General features: G+C 59.4%; 1 protein-coding gene across 1 annotated transcript in view; it reads right to left on the minus strand.

Moving 5' to 3' along the window:
* Positions 1 to 2556: 2556 nt before the first annotated feature.
* The window catches only part of LOC147412708 (M-phase inducer phosphatase 2-like), a 55172-nt gene continuing 37295 nt past the window's right edge, over positions 2557 to 20433 (minus strand). Inside the window, exons 4-12 of the mRNA XM_086481099.1 lie at positions 5110 to 5244; positions 4884 to 4958; positions 4447 to 4626; positions 4225 to 4320; positions 3840 to 3902; positions 3627 to 3725; positions 3181 to 3314; positions 2962 to 3073; positions 2557 to 2697 (exon numbers count right to left, since the gene is read on the minus strand). Of these exons, the coding sequence (XP_086337225.1) occupies positions 2557 to 2697; positions 2962 to 3073; positions 3181 to 3314; positions 3627 to 3725; positions 3840 to 3902; positions 4225 to 4320; positions 4447 to 4626; positions 4884 to 4958; positions 5110 to 5244 (1035 nt within the window). The remainder of the gene's footprint in view (positions 2698 to 2961; positions 3074 to 3180; positions 3315 to 3626; positions 3726 to 3839; positions 3903 to 4224; positions 4321 to 4446; positions 4627 to 4883; positions 4959 to 5109; positions 5245 to 20433) is intronic.

A 20433-nucleotide genomic window follows, 5' to 3' on the forward strand; every position in this document is an offset into this window, starting at 1 on the left:
AGGAAAAGGTTGTGCTTGTTTAAGAACAACATGTCGCTTTGTGTCTGTAGGAGGAGTAGAAATAGACACCAGGAATCACTCGAATTTCTGTATTTGTAATTTTACCACCATCACAGGATGTGACTTTAGCTACCTTGCTCCTGTGGTTTCTCATCAAATCCTGAGATCAAACTATACACTGATTTCTGAACTAGAACCCACAACTATAGGGATAGACTTAGCAGTGACAAAAAGATTGTTGAAACACCCAGACTTAATACGGATATTAGAGGAAGCCAAGAATAATGGACAGGAAACTCTAATAACTGTTCATCATGAGGCAAATGAGGTAAGTAGGGTCTTGAAAAGGGTCAAAAAGGACGGAGAACACAAATGGTGGGATACACTTTTTGGGTGGTCACCTTCAGACACCGGACTTTTTCAATGTCCTAATGCATCCAATAGTAGCGTTGTTGATAGCTACCGCTATTTTATTATTCTAGTAGTGACCCTATATATGTGGGTTTGGCGTGTAGTTAGAAGAATAACTTCAATGTACGAAGCATTATACCAACCAGAATAGCCAAGTAAAAGAATTCACTTAACTCAATAGAAAAGGGGGGAATTGGTAGGGGGACATATAGAAAATATATTTTATAACCCAAGATATATCAAAAATATTAATAGGGAGCTACATAGAAAAACAAAGCTAAACCTATTAAAACTTGCTTCCCAGACCTAACATGCATGCAAGTAGGCAATTAGTCACTACCCCCTGCAAATTGCTTGAGAAAGAAGCTGATAAGGGAAACAGAAAAAACAGAAACAAGGACCTAATTCATGGTTCAAAGGCGTCAAAGGCAGGAGGAGCTAAGGGCTAAGGAGGGCTCGCTAACATCCATCTCTAACCAAGAACAAAGAGGAGATAGCCAGGTGTGCACACAGGGACAGACCAGGCTGAAACTGGTCTGGGACTGCAAGCTCAGCCAAATTAGAGCTTCCAGGGGAGAGGGGAGGAGTATACAGCGAGGAAGATCTACGGCCTTCATCCCTGAAGACCCCTGCCCAGGACCACCAGGAGGAACTGTGCAAGCGCCCCGAGGAGGAGCCAGAGGCGGAGATTATGGAAATGACAAGTGACAGGAAGGAATGGCCTTTTTGGGGACAGGTCATGAATGTGTCTAGGCATTTCGAAATAGGTGATGTTTTAACTGGGTAAATACTGGAGAAGCGGCCACGGTGGGGATGCACGTTTGTGGTGGAGCAATTCCCCGTGCATCTGCGCGCAATAAACACACCTACTGTGTAACCTTTCGGGTTGTAAAGTCTTTTCCGCACGTCAGGGTGTCACAGGCCTGGGGGACACAGGATCACCCCGGGGGGGGGGGGGGGGGGCAGCAGGTGGCAGGGCGAGCATGAGGGGCACAACAACGGAGCTGGGGGTGCCCCCCCACCACACACCACTGTCCCAGTTGTGGGACCCCATGGTCACCCCACCATCCCCACCCCTCCTCCTGCCCCACACACAGCCCTGAGGGGGTTGGTCTAGCTGTGACCCCAGCCCCACAGGGCAGCCATCACCCCTTTAAAAAGCTCTCCCGTTCCTTCAAGCGCCCCAACCCCACCCTCAAAGCAGGGGGGGACCCCTGAGCCCCCTCAGATTCGCAGCGCAGTCACAGACCAGAGCCAAGGCTTTCCCTCCTCACAAAGTTATTAAACAGAAATGTTAAAAAAAAACAATAAAAACAAACAAGACATGGGGGCACAGGGGCCATTCCCCCCTCCCCAGCATGTGGTGCTCTGGCAGCAGCCACTCTGGGGTGGGGGTGAAGCCCCTCCCGCCCCCCCAAAGTTAACCAACAGGGTGGCAAAACACCACAACAACAAGGAACTCCCCAAATAGTCAGTGACCAGTACAAGGGGCACCCCCCAGCCCCACCCCCTGCAGCACCCCCTGGCTGCAAAGGAGGTTTAAGTGCTTTTCTATAAGAGTTCTGCCAATAAAGCTTGGCTGACGGGGGGTCGCAGCCCTTATGGACGGGGTGGTGGTGGTGGTGTGTGTGACAGGGCCTGGGGACACAGGATCACCCTGGGGGGGGGGGGGGGGGGGGTGTGATGTGCTGCAGCCCCGTGGCTTGCCCAAAGCTGGCAAAGCCACCCCCCACCCAGCCCAGGGTGCAAGGGGAAGGGGGGCACTGGCTTGGGGGGCTGCCCCACAGCCCCCGAGCCCCATCCCTGATGCTGGGGAGGGGAGGTAGCCTGACCCCCACTCCCAGAGGAAGGTTCAACCTGGCAGGGATTGAGCCCCCCTAGGCATTCCCCACTCACATGCTACAGCCCCCAGCCACCATTTGGGGTAAAACCTAAACCCTGTTTAGGTTAAAAAAGGGGTAAAAACCCACAACCATACCCCCTGGTTCTCACGCTGCTGCGGGGGGCGATGCTGGGCAGGGCACCCAGCACAGAGCTGGGAAGGCTGGGGGGGGTGGGGGGAGGGGGGCAACCAGGTTTTGGGCTGGGCAACCGTGAGCACTGGCAGCCCTGGGTAGGGGGTGGGCAGGGGGCTGCGGGGGTCCCTCAGAAGTTCTTGAGGCGGCTGTAGAGCTCCCGCTTGCTGCGCTCGCCCACCCAGCTGCGGCTCTTCTGGCGGAACTTGCGCAGGTCCTCCTTGAAGTCCTCGTGGTCCATCGGCCGGTAGTCCTGGGGCTCGCAGTGCATCTGGGCACCCACAGCTCTGTCAGCACCTGCAGGCCCCCCTCCCCACCCCCTGGGGCAAACCCAGCACCCCCCAGGACCCCCAGCACAACCCCCTTCCCCTGGAGGTACCACCCTCATGGAGGATGCTCAGAGCCAGACCCTTTCCCCTCACAGGGCAGGGTTTTGGGGAGCGGAGAGGGTGATTTCCCCCCACCCAGCACTCTCACCCTCCTACCAGGGACCGCCCCCCCTCCCACACAGGGGGTGAAAGGTAGGGGGGCTTACCTGGTACTGGGGGAAGAACTCCCGGTACCCCCCCTTCAGGACATAGAGCTCGGGGTAGTGGAGGTGGGGGTACTCGTTACAGGCTCGGTCCTTCTCCCTGATGAACCGGCACCTGCGGAACAGGGGACAGGACTGGCACCCAGATAGGATCCTGCCATGTCCAGGGGGTCCGGCAGAACCCAGCGTCCACCCCACCTCCCCCAACCCCCCCAAACTCACATCCTGGGCCCCCTCTCGGAGGAGAACTCGCAGTGGAAGATGACGATCACCCTCTTGCTGGCGTCGAAGGGCACGATGGGCTTCTTCAGCAGGAACTCCTCCACGTCCCGCTCCAGCGGCAGGTTGACGGCGCCCTGGCGAGGGAGAGGGGCCCCTTTCAGCCCCCCCCTCCTCCCATTTCATCTCGGAGCGGGGGGGGGGGGGCCTTCATACCCTGACCCCCTTCTGCCTCATCTGCTGGGAATGCCTTCACCCCCCTCCTCCTTCCAGCTGGGGCTCAGCACCTCCAGGGGTGCTCAGAACCTTTGGGGAGGCTCTCAACCCCTCCAGGGAGCTCAGCATCTTTGGGAGGGGGCATCAGCCCCTCTGAGGTTTGACAGGTTTGTGTCTCCCCCACCCATGACCACCCTGTCCCCAACCCCGAGGGGTGCAGCAGCGGTTCTGACCTTGATGTGGCCTCCCTCGTACTCGTAGGGGTACCTGCAGTCCACGATCACGCAGCTCTCGATGAGGCTGCTGAACTGCCCCGTCAGCACTGCCACCATCTGTGGGGGGAGCCCGTCACCGGGGGGGGGGGGGGGGGGGGGGGGGGGGGGGGGCGGGCAGGTAGGCAGCCCTGTGGGGGTGTTTTTTTGGGGAAGAGGTCACTGCTCCCTTACCATTTCGGGGGAAATGTACTTCAGGTCCGGGTGCTTCCCCTCTACCGTCTGCAGAAGGTAAGGCTGGAGGAGAGGCGGGTGCTGGGTCAGGATCTGTCCCTGGGGAGACGTCCTGGCTGCCACCCGCTCCCCCCAGCTCAGAAGACCCCCCGCCTGCGAGGTTTGCTCCCTCCCAAGAGGGACGGCGCTGCGGCACTGGAAGAGCAGCGGGTCAGGCTCTTCAGGCTGGAAAGTCTCAGCCCCAAGTCCCCTTGGTCCCAAACAAGGGCCACCAGCTGTATTGGGGCTCTGGCACCAGCACGGGGCTCCACTGATGGTCCCCCTTTGTTTCAGGAGAGGGGGGCAGGCGGCACCCCCAAGCCTGCAGCACCCCCAGCAGCCCTACCTTGGAGAAGTCCCCGATGAGCTCCTGATGGTCGTTAGCCAGCAGGTTCTCCATCTCCTCGTGGCAGAAAGACCTGGAGCACAGCAGCCGTGCTTTCTGCGGGGACATGAACCAGAGACACCCCCCTCGGCGTTAGCGAGGGCGCTGGCAGAGCCGTGGCACCGGGCAGTCCCACCCGGGATGGGCAAGGACGCCTCACCCCGAGGATTCCCCATCACCCACCGGCTCCGCCGCTGCCGCCTCCTCGCCAGGGCTACCGGCCACGCTCCTCCGTCGCTTGGTCTTGACGGGGGTGTCCCGGTCCTGGGGTCGGTCTATCCGCTTCTGGATGGGCCTGGTGACGCTGCTGGGCATCGAGGGCGAGCGGAAGAGCTGCCGGCACTTGCCGCGCTTCACCGGACACTGTGTGGGGAGAGAGCCCGTGTTGGTGCCCAAGGGTCCGGCATTCCCCCCACATACCCCCCGCCCCCCCCCAGCACCACGAGAACAAAGGCAAAAGGGTCCCTCTCTAGTGGCTGCACATCACCCAGGACAAGCCCAAAGCCCTGGGGGGTGTGTGCTGCTGGCCAACCAGTGACCCTCACCCCCAGACCCCACCTTGGAGACCCAAGGAAGGGGGAGCCTGGGGCCCCATCCACCCCCCGAGACACCCAATGTACCGGCTCGGCCTCCTCCTTCCTCACCAGGGGCGCAGTCAGTAGGTTCTCCATCCCCTGTGGCCCGTCGGTATCGCTCTTCTGGGGGGGCACCTGGGGGGGCCACAGGGGAGAGACAGAGGAGAGCATGAAGGGAACGAGTCCCACTGCTGCTTCGCACCCCCCTGGGCAGGGACGGAGCCCCTGCCCAGGGTCCATCCAACTGCACAGATGGAGGAGCCCTCCCTACTTTCATCTCCTCCTCATCCAGGATCTCCACGAAGCCATCATCTTCCTCTTCAGACATGGAGGAGGTCAAGGAGCACCGGCGCAGGATGATGGGGCTCTCGCCCTGGGCGGCGTTTTCCTTCTTGGGGGTGTCGAACTGGGGAGGGGACACGACACAGCCCATGGCTCAGGAGTGGGGCCAGCCCCACACCAGCCCTGTTTGCAGACACAGTGACCCCAATCCCCCCAGCTCCCACACCCACAGGTCTCCAGTGCAAACAGGGAGGCTGGAGCAGCAGGTCCCGGCTCAGCAGCCCCTGCAGCAGGACCACCCACCCCCGGTGCCCCCCTCTCAGCGCCCCCAGCCCCTCTCACCAGCAGGCCGGGTGCAGAGCCGAGTCTCTGGCTGAGGGGGTCCCTCCCCGCAGCCCCATCGCTGGCGGGCAGCCGGCTGCGCTGACTTGGCCTCTGCAGCTTCTTGAAGACAAACCCCTCCTGCAGCAGTGGGGGAGGGGGGGGTGGGCACGGCATCCCCCTGCCCCTTCCCCGGTCCTGCCTCCCTCTCCCCAGCCTTGCTGCCCCCCCTCACCTTGTCCTCAGGGTTCCTTGGGCCCCTCTGCTCCCTGGCCCCGTGGCTGTTGAACTCCCGGCAGTGGGAGATGTTCTTCAGGACTGGGCTGGCCCCCAGGAGCTGTGGCTGCAGGGTGGGTTGGGAGGGGTGAGAGGTGCTGCACAGCCCCTGCGCTCCCCAGCTCCATCCTCCTCCTTCTCCTCCTCCTCCTCCCAGCTCAGCCAGGGGCACAGCAGGATCCAGCCGCCCTCAGCTCAGCCCTGCAGAGCCCCCGGGACTTACCGGCAGTGAGTGGATCCTCCGGATAAGGAGCTTATTGCTGCAAAAAGAAAAGGATTGAATGAGGAGAGAAGATGCCCTGGACCAGCAGCATCCCACCCCCCCCACCGCCCCGAAGCTGGCATGGACCCCCTTGTCCCCTGGGTCCCCACAGTGGGGTGAGACCTCCCCGGACAGGACCCCAGGGCAGCAATTCCTCCAGCCACTGAGCAACACCGACAGCTTGATCCAAACCCCAGGGAAGGGCAGACAGACAGCCTGGCTTTCGGGTCTGGGCACAGGGACAGAGCCCCTTCACTTACTCTTTGAGAGCTCTCCTGGATTCTAGGATCGCTGTCTCAAAGCTGCGGGAAGAGAGGAGCCAGGGTTAGGGGGGATGGCACCCCGTGCCCCAGCCTGAGCAGCCCAGGAGCCCCGGGGATGGGCAGCCGCAGCCCTTACAGGGACCCCACCCCACGCAGCGGTCATCAGCCCCCCCAAGGGGAGAGCAGCTGAGCGGCTTTCAGCCCCACAAAGGGTTAAAACCCCATCTGGAAATCACTGGTTTCGGACGGGGGGACCCCAATCTGGGCTGGGGGGTTAAGCAGCACACTGGGGTGGTCCAGGGCACCCTGCTGACCCCGCTCGGGGCCCAGATGTAGCTGGTGGCAGTGGCGCCCGCTCTCCACCTGTATGTAAATCTGGCAGCGGGGATGCTGGGGATGCTGGCCGTCGGCCATATGGCCATGCAGCTGCACACTGCGACAGGACGAAGGGGGCACTGGCGTGTCCCCTGCAGCCCAGCCCACCCAGCCCCAAGGCTGCCCCAGCATCACCATCTGCCCCCAGTCACTCAGTCACCTGACATCTGCCAGAGAGGGGCTCTGCCAACGGCCCCGGGAGTGGGCGAAGCCACCGGCGTGGCACCCAGAGCCCTTCAGCCCTGCAGAGCTCAGCTCTCAGCTGATCCCTACACCCCAAATCTGCCAGGCCTGGGCAGCAGCACCCCAAGGAGGCTGAGGCGGGGGTGCTGGGAGCCCAGGGAGGTGCTCAGCACCCTCACCCCGCTGCGTGGTGAGGCAGCGAGCCGTCTGCCGGCCGTCCCTGCCAGAGGAGGACTTGGCACGGCAGCACCGCAGAGGCTTCTTGCCTGCACCCGCTGCCAGACCCCTGCCTGCAGCAGGGCTGGGCCGAGCACCAGCACTGACACCCCCACTAGAGGTGGTTTCTCACACCACCCCCCACCAAAAATCAATTTTGGGGTGGAGGGCACAGCTGGAAGCACAGCCCCCCAGCAAGGCTGGGACAGGCTGAGCGTGGGCACTGCAGGCAGCCTGGGGAGGGTGAGCAGGGGGGACACAGTGGGCAAGGGTGGAGACCTCCCGGAGTGGGGGGACGCGGGGCGAGGGACACTCACACTTCCTCCAGTGCCGCGGGGTCCTCCTGCGTGGGGGAATCCAGCCCCACTCCTGCGGGAACAACGGGCAGGGGTAGCACCGGGGGGGGCGGGTGGGAGGCACGCCATGCCCCCGGGACCCTGCTCCAGCACAGGTCCTCCCCCTGCTCCTGTGGGGCGCTGACAGGGTGCAGGGGAGCCCCCCCCCCCAAGCTATGTTCCCTTCTAGCGCTGGGGAGGGGGCCACAGGGTGGGATCTGCTGTGTGCTCAGGCGTGACCCTCACCCCAAGCTCCCCCTGTCCTCCAGCATGGTAAAGGGACGACCCTGGGACCACCCATCCTGGCCAACATGTCCCACATCACCCTGCCCAGGGACCCCCACTGGGGTGGTCCACAGCCGAGCCCCCCCCCGGGGTGCAGGGCTGGGCGGGTGGGGGGGCTCCCACCCATCATCCAGCACAGGGAAGGAAGCGCTGGGGAGGAAATCCCAGTTTAAAATCCCAGTCTGACTCAGAGCATGGCCAGGAGCTGAGACAGAGCGGGGGCCCCGGCTCCCACGTGCACCCCCAGAAAGACCCTTCCCCACCCTCAAACCCCTCCCCTGCCTTCCCAGCCCCCCCCCCCCCCCCCCCGCATGCAGTGACCCCCTGCCCAACGCCCACCCCCCTGACACAGCTCCCCCTGCACACCCCCAGCCCCGGGGAGGAGGGGGGTCGGGGCAGGGGCGGGTGTGGCAACAGCACCCATCGCTCACCTGCGTCCGAGGACTCGGAGGAGACGGAGCTGCGGGGGGAGCCCAAGGCTGCCGACCCCCGGCACGGGCTGGCCCGGCGCCTCTGCAAGGACAGCCCCGCCACCCGCCGCTTCGGGGTGTCCCAGTGGCTGCGGGCAGGGCGGGGGCGGCGATCAGCCCGTGGGGACCCACCGGTACCCCTCGGGGTGCCCCCCTCGGGTGGGGCGGTGGGTGGTGTCCCCCCCCTCCGCGCTCAGCACTGCCCTGAGCCGGCAGCATTCACGCGTGGGGGGGAGGGGGGTGCGGTGCGGGGCAGCCCCCCCGTCTCCACTCACCTTCCCAGTCCCACCAGCTTGTCCATATCCAGCGTCAGCGGGGTGACCGGCGACATGCCCGCTCGCCTCCTGGCCACTCCGGCTAGCCCACGGCCACCGGGGCCGCCCTGCGCCGCCATGGCGAGTGCAGGAAAGGAAGGGAGGCGTTAATTACACCCGTTGGAGCGACCGTTCCCGGCCCCGGCGGAGCGGAGCGGGGCCGCGCCGATGCTCCGCCGTCCGGTGCGCGAGGGGGGGGGGGCGCGCGCCCGCGGCCGCCCCTATTTATATTCGAAAACTAACAGGGGAGCGGCGCGGCGGGAGCCAATGGGGAGGGGCGGGGGGCGGGGCCACGGCCGGGTCGGGGGCGCGCGGGCAGGGGAGCGGAGCCCGGGGGGGCGGGCAAAGCACGGGGGGAGGGGCCAGCAGGGGTGCAGGGGCATGGCTGGAGGGGCTCAGGGGGCATCGCCCAAAATGGGGGGGGGGCATGGCTGGGTGGGGGGACATGGCTGGGGAGCACAGGAGAGCTCGGCCCAAAGTGGGTGAGGGGCATGGGGGGGGCACGGCTGAGGGGGTAAATGGGAATGGAGGGGTGCGTAGTTGGGGTCTTGGGGGGCATACGGCTGGGGGGGCACGGAATGGTGCGTGGGTGGGGAGACATCGCTGGGGGGCTGCACGTCGGGCGTGCGGCTGGGCAGGATGAGGGGTGGGTGTCCGTCAGTGAATGTGCAGCCCAGGGGGGAGCCCAGTGTTCGGACACTGCCCCCACCCCCGGCCACAAGCCCCCAGCCATGTGGAAGTCTTTGCAGTAAAGATCTCCTGGCGATCCGAAAGCCCATCCGCTGTTCGCACCAGGGGGGAAAGCGCTGAACCCCTGCCAAATCTGCTGGGGCTGCTGACACCCACCTCTTGTCCTGTGGTGATGTCGAGTGCTGTATAGACAGTTCCAGACACCCTAGAAACAAAAGAGCAGCAAAGACATGAGAAGTGGTTTAGACCCTGGAAGTGAAAGCCCTGACAGGAGCTCTCTGCTGCCTGTAGTGTTTCTAAAACACCTTGGTTCCTCCACTCCTTCAGCCAGCAGCGCACAGCGCAGCAGCCCAGAAGCCCCCTGCCATGCAGGCTATCCAAGTGAAAACTTAGGTCCAAGAGGAAGAAAAAGGGCTGGTGCAAATCTCCAGAGTTCATACTAAATTCTTTCAGTCCAAAACTGAAGGGCAGGGTGCCTACAGAGACTGGAAAATAATAGATTTCATTCTTTTCCCCTTTTCTCCAGTTTTGCTCTGTTGAGGTTTAGTTTTTTCCTTTTTCTTTTTTTTTTTTTTTTTCTTGCGGGGGTGTGTGTGTTTTTTTTCCAGAGAATGTAACACACGCACAGTCTAGCTGTGCCTTCTTAGACCTCTTCTTTGGATCTATCTGCAAAACTCCGGCAACACCATGCAGTCATTCTGAGAGCCCTGAACACACGTGCCAGCCATCTGAGGAAAGGACAGTGCATTGACACTGCATGTATTACTGAATGGTTGGTTTTCACTACCTCTGCCAGAAAAGATATAATCCTGATCACTAAATACTTTTTTAAAGCAAAAGAGTGGCAAGAAATGTTCTTGAGAAGTGTTATTTACCTGACAGCTATCAGGTTCTAAGTTGCTCTTTCAGGCAATAAAGATTTTTCTCCTTTCTTTAGCGTGGCCGTATTATTTTGAGACACACAAAAATGATTTCCCCTAAGAAAACAAGCAAACGGGTGCTACAAACTTGAGGGACAGTAGATCTTCCAGGTCCTGCCCCTCGCTGCAGACAAGACGTTGCCAGCATCAAGTGCTCTTTGACGACGCCTTCTGACCACAGGCACCAATTCTGATCAGTACTGAGAGACAGGAGAATCTAAGCCCAGGGTCTGAACACGTTTGGAGCTTGCCCGACTTCACGCTTGATACCACACCAGCAAAATACCTGGCCCGTGATTTTGTAGCAGTAACTGTGACGGGACTTACCCTTGCCCGACTTGTTCAAATCGAGTGTATTTCTGCTTAGGATCTGCCACGCTCACAGTGCTCCCTGAAAGAAACAACATTAAAAATGGAGACACCCCCTTCCAGCAGATCAGAAATGCCGCCCCACTGTCTGGGGTTGGGAGCCGTTTGTAGGCAGCTGGGTGACAACAACGATACAGGCAGCTCCGCAGCACAGAGAGTCTCCACCAAGACTGATTTTTACAGTCCTCTGGAGAGTCACCCGGACAGGAAACCAAGAACTTGGAGAAACATTCACAGGAGCCGCAGATCAGAAAAGAACAAGTACCAGTGCAAGTGCTTGTTGTCTCGAAACACTAAGGACAGCTGGAACAACAGAGCCTTCATCTTCTTAGCAAGAAATAGTCTGTGCGATTCCCCAGAAGGTTTAAGACTTCTGGAGGTTAACTTCCCCTTGGGTTCTGGAATCCATTCTGATGAACAGGTGCCACTTGCAGACAGGAAGAATATTGCAGAGTGTTCCCAGGAGAGGATCTTCTCAATGTTTCAGCGGCTTGCCAAAAGAATGCCGTCATGTTTTTACAGAACAGCGTCTCCTGTTACAAACAAGAGAGAAAAAGCATCTCAGGCAAGAAGCCAGAGAGATTGGGAACATCAAGGAGGAATGCAGATTGGGACAAAGAGGCAGTGAACGAAAAACCAGCCATGCGCTGCAGGACAGAGACAGAGGAAGGAAAAAAGAGGGGCAGGGAGCAGGACAGAGGGAGAGCAAGGAAAACCAAAGGGGCAGGTAGAATAGCAGAACAAGAGAGGGGCTTGGAAAGCAGAGAGGGACGAAGAGGGAGCAGGGGACAAGAACAGACAGAAGAAGAAAGGTACAGGGAAGCAAAAGAGTGACGCCAGTGATGGAAGGTGGGAGGGCACAGGCACAGGGAGGCACCCGGAGCACAAGAGGGGTGACACGGCCCCAAGTGTGGACGGAGGGTCGCAATCACGACAAATTTATCTACACACTTGCAGATAAGCCGGCACATCTTTATTGCAGCGCTGGGAAGCACAGGGACAGCTCCACCCAACGGGCTTCAAAGTTACATCAAAAATTCAACATCTTATACCCTTTTTCTGCAAAGTCAGGATCTTTAACAGATTTTAACATAAGCATGCATCTTATGCCCGCTATTAATTTTGACAGTTACAATGATTGGTCCGCCCTATTCTATAACTTTCTTAATAGTCCTATCCTAACCTAATCATTGGTTATTTTACTGATCAAAATCTCTGATATACAAATTAGGATGGGGAGGACGGGAGAGTCTTCACAGCAACATTCCTTTGTTTCGATGGTTTCATCACATAAGAGAACTAGCTGAGAACGTACAATTTCACCCCTTGTACCTGCCTCCCTCCCTTCTCGTTCTGTGTTCTGTACAGTTTCCCAATCCACAGCACCTTCAGCTTTGGCCATCTTCCTAAGGCCTGCATCTGCTGTCTCTTAGCATAAGTGAGGTTTTGTCTACTCCTTACCATAATGTAAATTAATTGAATCAGGAAATAATTAACTATAAGAAATTAGTTGTTTATTCAAAACAATTAATTATCAGTGAAATTCAAAATTCAGATCTGATTATAACACAAGGGCCCAGGACTCACTGCCGCTCCCGCTCTTGGTGCTGCTGGGAGCATTTTACTGTTGAGACACTTCTGTCTCTGCCTCTCTCAGCTCTTACAGTCTGAGGCTTCCTACATACACAGCCTCACGTGCGCGCACACACACACACACTACATGGCTGTACCGTGCTTTGGTTACGCACACAGGCCCCGCGGTGCATGTTGGTGACCAGCTCTGCTCAGGACTACTCACAGGGACCCTTCCTCACACGGAGAGGCCGGCTGTCTCTTGTCTGCAGCTGGGGGCAGCTTGCAGCCGGATCCCCTTCGTGTCCTTCCCCGGCTGCTTTTCCTTTTGCCCATCTCCTCAGCTTCAGCCTGAGCTGGATGCAGCTGACGACATCCCCAGGGCAGGAACAGACCACCGAGCCCCTGGCACGGCCTCTGGCAGAGGGAAAGAACCCTGACTGTCACAGCCGGCCCCAGGCCGGAGCCCCTCCTGCTGCAGCCGCTCCTGCAGACCCCGCTCCTTCCCCGCACTGCTGCTGAAGGCCCCTGGGTTAACAGAGCCCTGGGCCTGCCCGAGGCCCCGCTCGCCGCTGCCAGGACAGGCCGTGGGGCAGCCTGGGGCTGCGGGACAGGCCTCAGGGGAGGGGCTGGGGACGGGGCAGCTGCAGGGGGGGAGCGGGGCTGGGGGGGCTCGGGGGGGGTCTGAGAGTCGGCGTGCCCAGTGCCTGTGCTGGGGGGTCTGTCTCCCTTCTCCTTCCCCTCCCCAGCTCTCAGGTCACCCCCGGGGATGCCCCAAATGACCCGGCTCCGGCTTGGAGCTCCCACCCACCACCCCCGGGCAGCCAGCAGGCAGGAGACACCCCCTCCCCCGTGCAAGGGCCTGGCTCACCTCAGGGGCAGCCCAGCCCTCACCTCAGACGGGCCATGGCTGGAGCAGAGCCTGCACCTCCCGGCACCAGCATGGCCGCCCGGCAGCCCCTGTCCCAGGACTACAGCTCGCAGCATGCCCCGGGGCCTCTTCCTGCTGCCTGCCCCTGCAGGGACACTTCCCCCGGCCCTGCCCCGCCCCCGCGGGCCCCATGGCCCCTCCCCCAAGCCAAGAGCAGGGCGGGAAACATCCCCCAGAGCCTGAGGGCCAGCGGGAGGGAGGAGTGTGGGGCAGGGCGGCAGGGAGGGATCGAGCAACGGAAGCAGCACAACAGGCTTTAAGGCAGAAAGAGAACAGCTGGAAACCAGGGAGCCAGAGCCTGGGAGAAAGGGAGAAAGATCAAAAATACCGGCTGTGGGCACTGCTGCCATTGCTTGAGCACTGCCCAGGAACTGCACGGCCAGGAGCCTCAAAATAGGGGTGGCCTGTGAAAGCCCTGCCCCGGGCCCGCTCCTGCACCCTGCTGGTGGTGGTGAATGTCGCCTGGCAGGGTGGCCAGGGCCTGGGGGAGACAACCAGTTGCAGGGTGGAATTGCCCAGCTTTTTTTTTTGTTTGCTGGTTGCTTTTGCTTTTTTTAAAAAATAGCATTACAGCTCTGAATACAACCTGCAAGGAGAAAGGAACCAGGCGTACCGGGCTGGGCACATTTAAAGCCCAAACCCGTTCAACAGCCGCACAAACCACCGCTGGCTCCCGCTGTGCACACTCCACTGCCCGCCTGCAGGTACAGGCAGCTGCCGTTTCTTGAGCCTTCCCCAGGATCGGCACCACCGGGCAGCTCAACAAACCGGGTGGGCTGCAACCACAGGCCATCTGCACGACTGCAAGGGTCTCTCTCCTTTGCTCGTGAGCTAGTCCAGCTTCTGGTTTCCCTAGTGAATTGCACAAACACACAGCGCTCCGAACAGTAGCTGGCCCGAGACACTCGCTCTTGCCCACCGCTGGGTCGCCGTGGCCTGTGTTCCCTTCTGCCCTTGCTGGCCGCCAGCCCTCTGGACCCACCCGCGCCCTGGGTGCAGAGTGGGGCCGCACACGAAGGAGTGGGAATCGCTCTCCAAGAGGAGGTAGGACGCACTGTGGTGATCACCTGCAGGGCTCAGTCAAACAAGCACACCAACCAGCAGTTTGCCTCTGTGGGGTTGGCTCCTTGATCCCCCCCTCCCCTCCTTTTTCCATGCCTATACATGCCCCTCAAATGCCTTGACTCCCCTCTTTCTCCGCCCCTGTCTCCTCCCAAGCAAGGGACCTCCCTGCGGGTATTTTTTCCCCCTTGCTCCCAGGTTTGCCACAGCCGTCCACAGGTTTGGTGTTTCAGGCGCTGTTAGCTGGGTCACCTTGGACTTCCACGGCATTACCGATGCAGTTTTTTCCTGGGTACTGCTGTCCCTGCCAGACTGCTCTCCCCAAAACCACCCCAGCTCTTCCTTCAGTTATCTGTCAAGTGTGGCCACCTCCCACACCAATCCCCCTTAACTACCTGTGAAATCCGGCTCTTCCTCAGGGCACTCTGACTCCCGTCAGCTTCGCACTCGCTTTGCTACAGGCAGCGATAGCTCTTGGCATGCTCAGGCGTTTCCCATGGTGTCTTCAGTAAGCGAAGGCTCCCGGCAGGCCCTAATCTTCAGCTTGCGTGCCTTAAGGCATACCCCCAACGCTGGCTGTGTGTCACATCATTTCCTCCTCTCCTCTTGCTAGCCTCCCTCTAGCCAGTCTTCTCCACCCCACGGTGGCTCTGAGCACCCTCGTCTCAGACCGGGCACGGTTTCAGCTTTTGGAGTGACTCTTTGCCCGTGTGACCGACTTGTCTGCCTGCAGCCTCGTTCTGCAGGTGCTGGGCGTGGAAGTCCTTGCCTTGCACAGGAGACTGGACTGAAGCCTGGTTAGCTGTGAAAATGGTCAACTTTATTTCAAGAACTAAGTCAAGAGCAGCAGTTGTGTGTGCCCTGAGAGGAGCGTGGGCAGGACCGAGCAGGCCACTGGCACTGAGGCTGCCTTTGGATCTCAGCAGGCATTGCCCCAGGAGGAAAGGGTGGTGCTACTCTGCAGCCTGCACTGGATCCTCTTCCTCTTGCTGCTCAAGCCTTTTTCCCCCTTAGCACCTGCAGGAGCTCCTGCACCCGAGTAAAGAACTCCACCAGCTTCTGGAGTGGGAATGGGCAGGAGCTAAACGTGCCCGACTGTGTTGGGATCGGCCTTGGCCTCTGCACGGGGGTGGAGGCGGTGAGAAAATGACTCCATGCCCGCGCCGTTGGAGCAGCCCGGACTGCTGGGTGCAGTCCCATCTGTACCAGGATCCAGTCGTAAAAGTGCTGCGTGGAGGTGTAGACTCCGGGCCGCCTGGCTCTGGCGCAGCCTATCCCCCAGCTGGTCACCCCCACGAGCCAGAAGTAGTCGGCGTGCTTGTCTTGGCAGACGAGAGGACCACCGCTGTCACCCTGCAGCGGAGCGGAGGAGAGTCAGAGGGTTCTGGTGGTGTTGGGTGGCCCCTGTCAGCACTGTGGCTGGCTCCTTCTCTCTCCTGGCACCTGCCAGAGCTGTACCCAGTGCCCAGCAAGGCTCTGTTCAGGTGCTGGAGCCTGCAGGACCTTGTCTGGGAGGGGGTGGTGGGCCTGCAAGGTAGGGCGCTCTCTCCTCTCTGCCCGCTGATCCTGGAGGTGTGGAAGGGGGATGTTCCAGGACTGGGATGCAGACCTCTGCGCTGGGGCAAGAGCACTGGGTGGCCTTTCTGGGCAGAGTGCCGGGGCTCTGGGACAAGAGGGGTGCTGGGCAAGGGCCTGCAGACGGGGAAGGGAAGGCAAGCCCCGACAGCGGTGGGGACCCAGCGGCAGGAGGGCGACTCGCCAGGTGCAGCACGTGCCGGGGGACGTTTGGGCGCTGGCGACAGGGCTGCCTGTGCTGCTGGGGGCTGGCGCGGAGCACGCTCCTACCTGGCAGGTGTCAATGCCACCCTGCGGATAGCCGGCACACACGTTGTGGGGGTGGACGGCCCCTCTGTACCAGCGGCTGCTGTTGCAGACCTTGACATCGATGAGGTGGACCTGGGCCTCCTGCAGGACAGCGGTCGATCCTGCAGCTGTGAGCACAGGAAGGAGTTAGCAGCCAGCAGCCCTTCTGTTCCCACTTCTCCTCCCCTGTGTGGGCGAAGCCCTTCCCTAGGGCCCGCCTTTGCCCCTGCAGAGGCCTTGTGCCGGGCTTGCCCTTCCATCTCTCTTTGGCTAATGGCTCGGGCCCATCTCTCCATGGCCGTACGTCCCCGCAGCCCGACTCTGGCTTTCGCCGCTGCCCAGAAGCTCAGCCCGCCTCCCCAGCGTGCCGAGCTTACCCTCGGCACACAAATACTCTTTGGGAACTCACATCTTGCCATGGTGGCACCCCAACCGCTGACGTAGCAGCTCGTCAGCTCTGACACTCTCAGCGAGGCGTCGGGCACGCAGGCCAGCTGTACGTAGTAGCCGCACTGGACAGGCTGGTCCAGTTCCAGCAAGGCGATGTCATTCCTCTCCGTGACGTTATTGTAGTGTTCGTGAAGTATCAGCCGATAAATACCGCGCACTTGGGTCTCAGGGCCCAGCTGAGCCAAGTGGGTGGCCCCGATCACCACACGCCACATGGTGAGGTACCTGGAAGGCAGATGCAGAGAGGCCTCAGAGGGAGCGGAGCCACGTGCTGCAGCAGCCCCGCGGTTCCCTGCCTTCTGCTTCCCAAGGCAGGGAGGAAAGCAGCGCTGCGGAGGGTGCCACTGCCCTAGCATGCCTTGGGCACCAGGAACGTGGAGCTGGAGGCTGCTAGGAAGCGGTGGCACGAGCCCAGCCTTCTGTGGAGCAGTCTCTCAGCTGGGCTCGCCAGTGCCCTGGCACCGGGCATACTGCAAGGCAGCGGGATGGCAGGAGCTCGTGGGGCTGCGGACGGGGCGCCTGCTGGTGCTGTGGGGATAGCCCCCTTCCCTGCTCCTCCTTACCTGGCCGCGTTGAAGCAGTGGGCTGCTGTGAGGACCCACTGCGGGCTGATGAGGGACCCTCCGCACACGTGGCCCCAGGGGCTCTGGATGCTGACGATCCAGGGCCAGGCCCCTGGCTGGGCACCCGAGCCACCCACGACGCGCGACATGCCGTAGCTAGCCGCCATGGGCCGGAGCCCGCAGGTCCTGGTGTAAGAAGAAACTCATGAGTGTGCTGCTGGACGGCTGTGCTGCTGTTGAGGCTGAAGGTCAGCCGTCTTCCCTCCCCCCAAGGGGCTGCACGGACGGCAGGGCCAGGGAACCCCGTGGCTGTGCCTCCAGCCCTCTGTCAGCTGTAGCCCCGTAGACGGGTTGTGCCAGCAGCCTGGGTGCTGGCAAGGAGCTGAGGCTCCCACAGGGAGTTTGGGAAGCTGTGGAGTGGCCACAGGGGCCGCGCGGGCCCCCTCCAGTGAAGCCCGTCAAGGGCTGCCCGAGCTCCCTCCCAGAGCCTCGGCCCACTTACCCACAGCTGTCCCACATGCCGTGCGCAGGCCGGCACACGGCCAGCAGGACGAGGAGGGAGAGCACTTTCATCGCTGCCAGCGGCAAGTGTCAGCTGCAAGAACAAGGTCTTGTTGCCTCCAGCGCAGCCGCCGACGTACTGCCCGCAGCAGTCTCGCTGCCTCTGATGGCCTTGGCCCTGGGGCTGATGTCACAGAGCCGCCGTTTCTGGGCGTGGGGCACGGTGGCCTCTCAAGGGGGGGTGGAGGTGGGGGTGTCAGCAATACGGGGGATTTCCAAGCAGGAGGGGAGGCGGAAGCTGGGATCGGACAGCCCTGACAAATCCCTGCTGAACACTCTGCCTGTGGGATGAGGGCGTGCAGGCCCCGTGGCTGGCAGCGGCAGAGGCTGGGCTTTCTTTAAAAATGGATGCTGCCCAAAGGAAAAAAAAAAAAAGAAATGAACCATTACTTTCCAAACTCAGTTACTGACGGGCTCAAGCAGTGTTCTGCTGGTTACCAGCAATATGCAGAAATGGGACTTAGGGGACCACCTGCACCTGCGTCTGCAATTCCAGTCCCTTGCTATCCCAGGCCAACATGGCCCGTCATTCGATTAATCCATTTATCAAGGTGTCTTCAGCTTGCTGGCAATTTTGCCCTGCCAGTGCTCTGGGAATGCTGCTTGCTGTCCCAGGGCCTTGTTCCTCTCAGGAACCTCAAAATGCTCACTTAGGTTCCTGTTTGCTACAGACACGGGCTCTTTTAATGCTCAGAAAAGATGAGGGGCACAAGCCACACCTCAAGGAACTCCAGTACCTCTAGGACATGTTTATCCCAGCAATATTTAGGCCCACGTGTTCTTCTGAAGGCCACTGAGGTCGAGAGAAGAGCAGGGAGACAAGTGACAGAGCGCTGATGCACTCAGATCTGGGTTGCAGGGACAGCAGTGTCTACCACCCCATGTCCTGCCCCTCCTGTGCTGGCTGGCACCTTCACAGCAGGGACAGCCAAGGGGCACACGGTGCCACCCCCTATCTGCCACAAAACCTAGCACCAAACCTGCAGCATTTTTCATCTACTCGACTATGCCAGGCAACAGAAGGAGTTGTGACAAGTCCTGCTCAGCCATCCCCATTTCGCTGGCAGAAACCTCTACAAGTGGGGCAGGAGGGACAAGCCGGGGCCCCTCTGATGCTCACAGGGAGCACCCGCAGCCCCTTCCTTCCCACCGCCAAACCTCTGACCGCTTGGCTGGGACTGACTTCACTGCGTTCCTCCCTGCTCATCTCTCGGCATACACCAGTCCCCAACCCCATTTCAGGCCTCTGCACCTGCTATCGTTCCACTGCAGTTATTTTGCCACCCTGTAAACCTGAACTTCCTACCAAAACACAAAAGAGGGCCACGAAAATGACCAGAGGGATGGAACACCTCCCCTGTGAGCACAAGCTGAGCGAGTTGGGGTTGTTCAGCCTGGAGAAGAGAAGGCTCCGGGAAGACCTTCTAGCACCCTTCCAGTGCTTAAAGGGGGCCTAGAAGAAAGATGGGGACAGACTTTTTAGCAGGGCCTGTTGCAATAGGACAAGGGGTAACGGTTTTAAACTAAAGAGGCCAGATTCGGACTAGATATAAGGAAGAAATTTTTTACGCTGAGGGTGCTGAAACACAGGCACAGGCTGCCCAGAAGCCCCATCCCTGGAGACATCCAAGGTCAGGCTGGATGCGGCTCTGAGCAACCTGATGCAGCTAAAGATGTCCCTGCTCACTGCAGGGGGGCTGGACTGGATGGCCTCTAATGGTCCCTTCCAGCCCAAACCACTGTAGGATTCCACTGATTTTTCAGCTGAAAAGCACCGAGAGTGGAGACTAACACGAGGGGGCTCCATCTGATGCCTTCGAGTTCAGCTGATGACAAAACCAGGACACAGCGCAGCTCTTTCACCTGCAGCCGCTTTGCATTTTACCTGCAGGAGGTCCTGGGCAGACCCTCGCCTGCCCACGTCCACCTCCAGGCAGCAGCTCCAAAAGGCCCGAAACTCAGCACACAGTTGCTCGGGGTTCTGCAGCTCTGGTGTCCCGTTGGTCGCTATCAGATCCATCGCCTAGAGTGACAAGAAACACAAGACTCCACCTGTTTCTTTCTTACCCAGAACTGCTCACAGAGAGCCCATTTTTTAAGGCCCAGTCTTCGGTGCCAGTTTCTTCCCTGGCAGAGGGTTAGAGATGATTTTTCTATACCTACAAAAAAAAAACCTGATGCAGCCACAGCTATTCCAACATCAACATGATCTTGCCTTGACAGCTGATTGCAGTGGCTGACTCAGTATGAACTCCATCAGCAAAAGCACAATTTGTTTCTCCATGCATCGACACCAGCTTTACTGGCTATTTTAAAGAGTGAATTCGGGCCAGCTGTATTATTTCAAAGGATGATTACATAAAACACATCCCTGCAGTGCTCACTGCTCCCTAAAGTACAGCTTCCTTAAAACAAACCTAGTCCAGATTTTTGCCCTGTTCTAGATAAAAATGGTAACCAGATGAAAAAAAAAGTAGATCCATCAGCTTATTCCTTGGATAAACAGAAACATTTGGAATTTCATTTTCTACACAGACGTGTAAGCTGTGTACACAATTATACTACGAAGAAAAAGCATCACTGGGCAGATAGGAGCCACCTCAACTATGTCTTTCAGCAGTCTCCAAATTCCAGATCAGCAAGTCTTCCTGACAGACCTCAGGCCAAGGAATTAGAACAGAATTTTGCAAAACATGGAGCGAGCATTATCCAGGGCAGTTCACTTGGAACCAAGGTCTCACATGCTGAGAAGCTGGACAGATGAGTTCATTCTGCTTCTGCAAGACGTTCTTTAGAAACGCAAGACAAACATTTTGAACCGTTTGCACCTAAACTTCCAGTCTATGTCTCAAATATACAGCAATAATAACAGAAATAGATCTAGGAGTCTTCCATAAAAACGTCTGCCATGACAAGAACAGCTCTGCGCTACTGGCGTTTAAAGAGACGGTGGCCAAAGGGACTTTGCTCTTATCCTCTTAAACACAGAGGAAAAATTCCAGGCCTAAAAAGGCAAATGAACTATCCTAGAG

The sequence above is a fragment of the Leptosomus discolor genome, unplaced genomic scaffold, assembly GCF_034619465.1.
Source record: "Leptosomus discolor isolate bLepDis1 unplaced genomic scaffold, bLepDis1.hap2 HAP2_SCAFFOLD_67, whole genome shotgun sequence".
Classification (NCBI taxonomy): domain Eukaryota; kingdom Metazoa; phylum Chordata; class Aves; order Leptosomiformes; family Leptosomidae; genus Leptosomus; species Leptosomus discolor.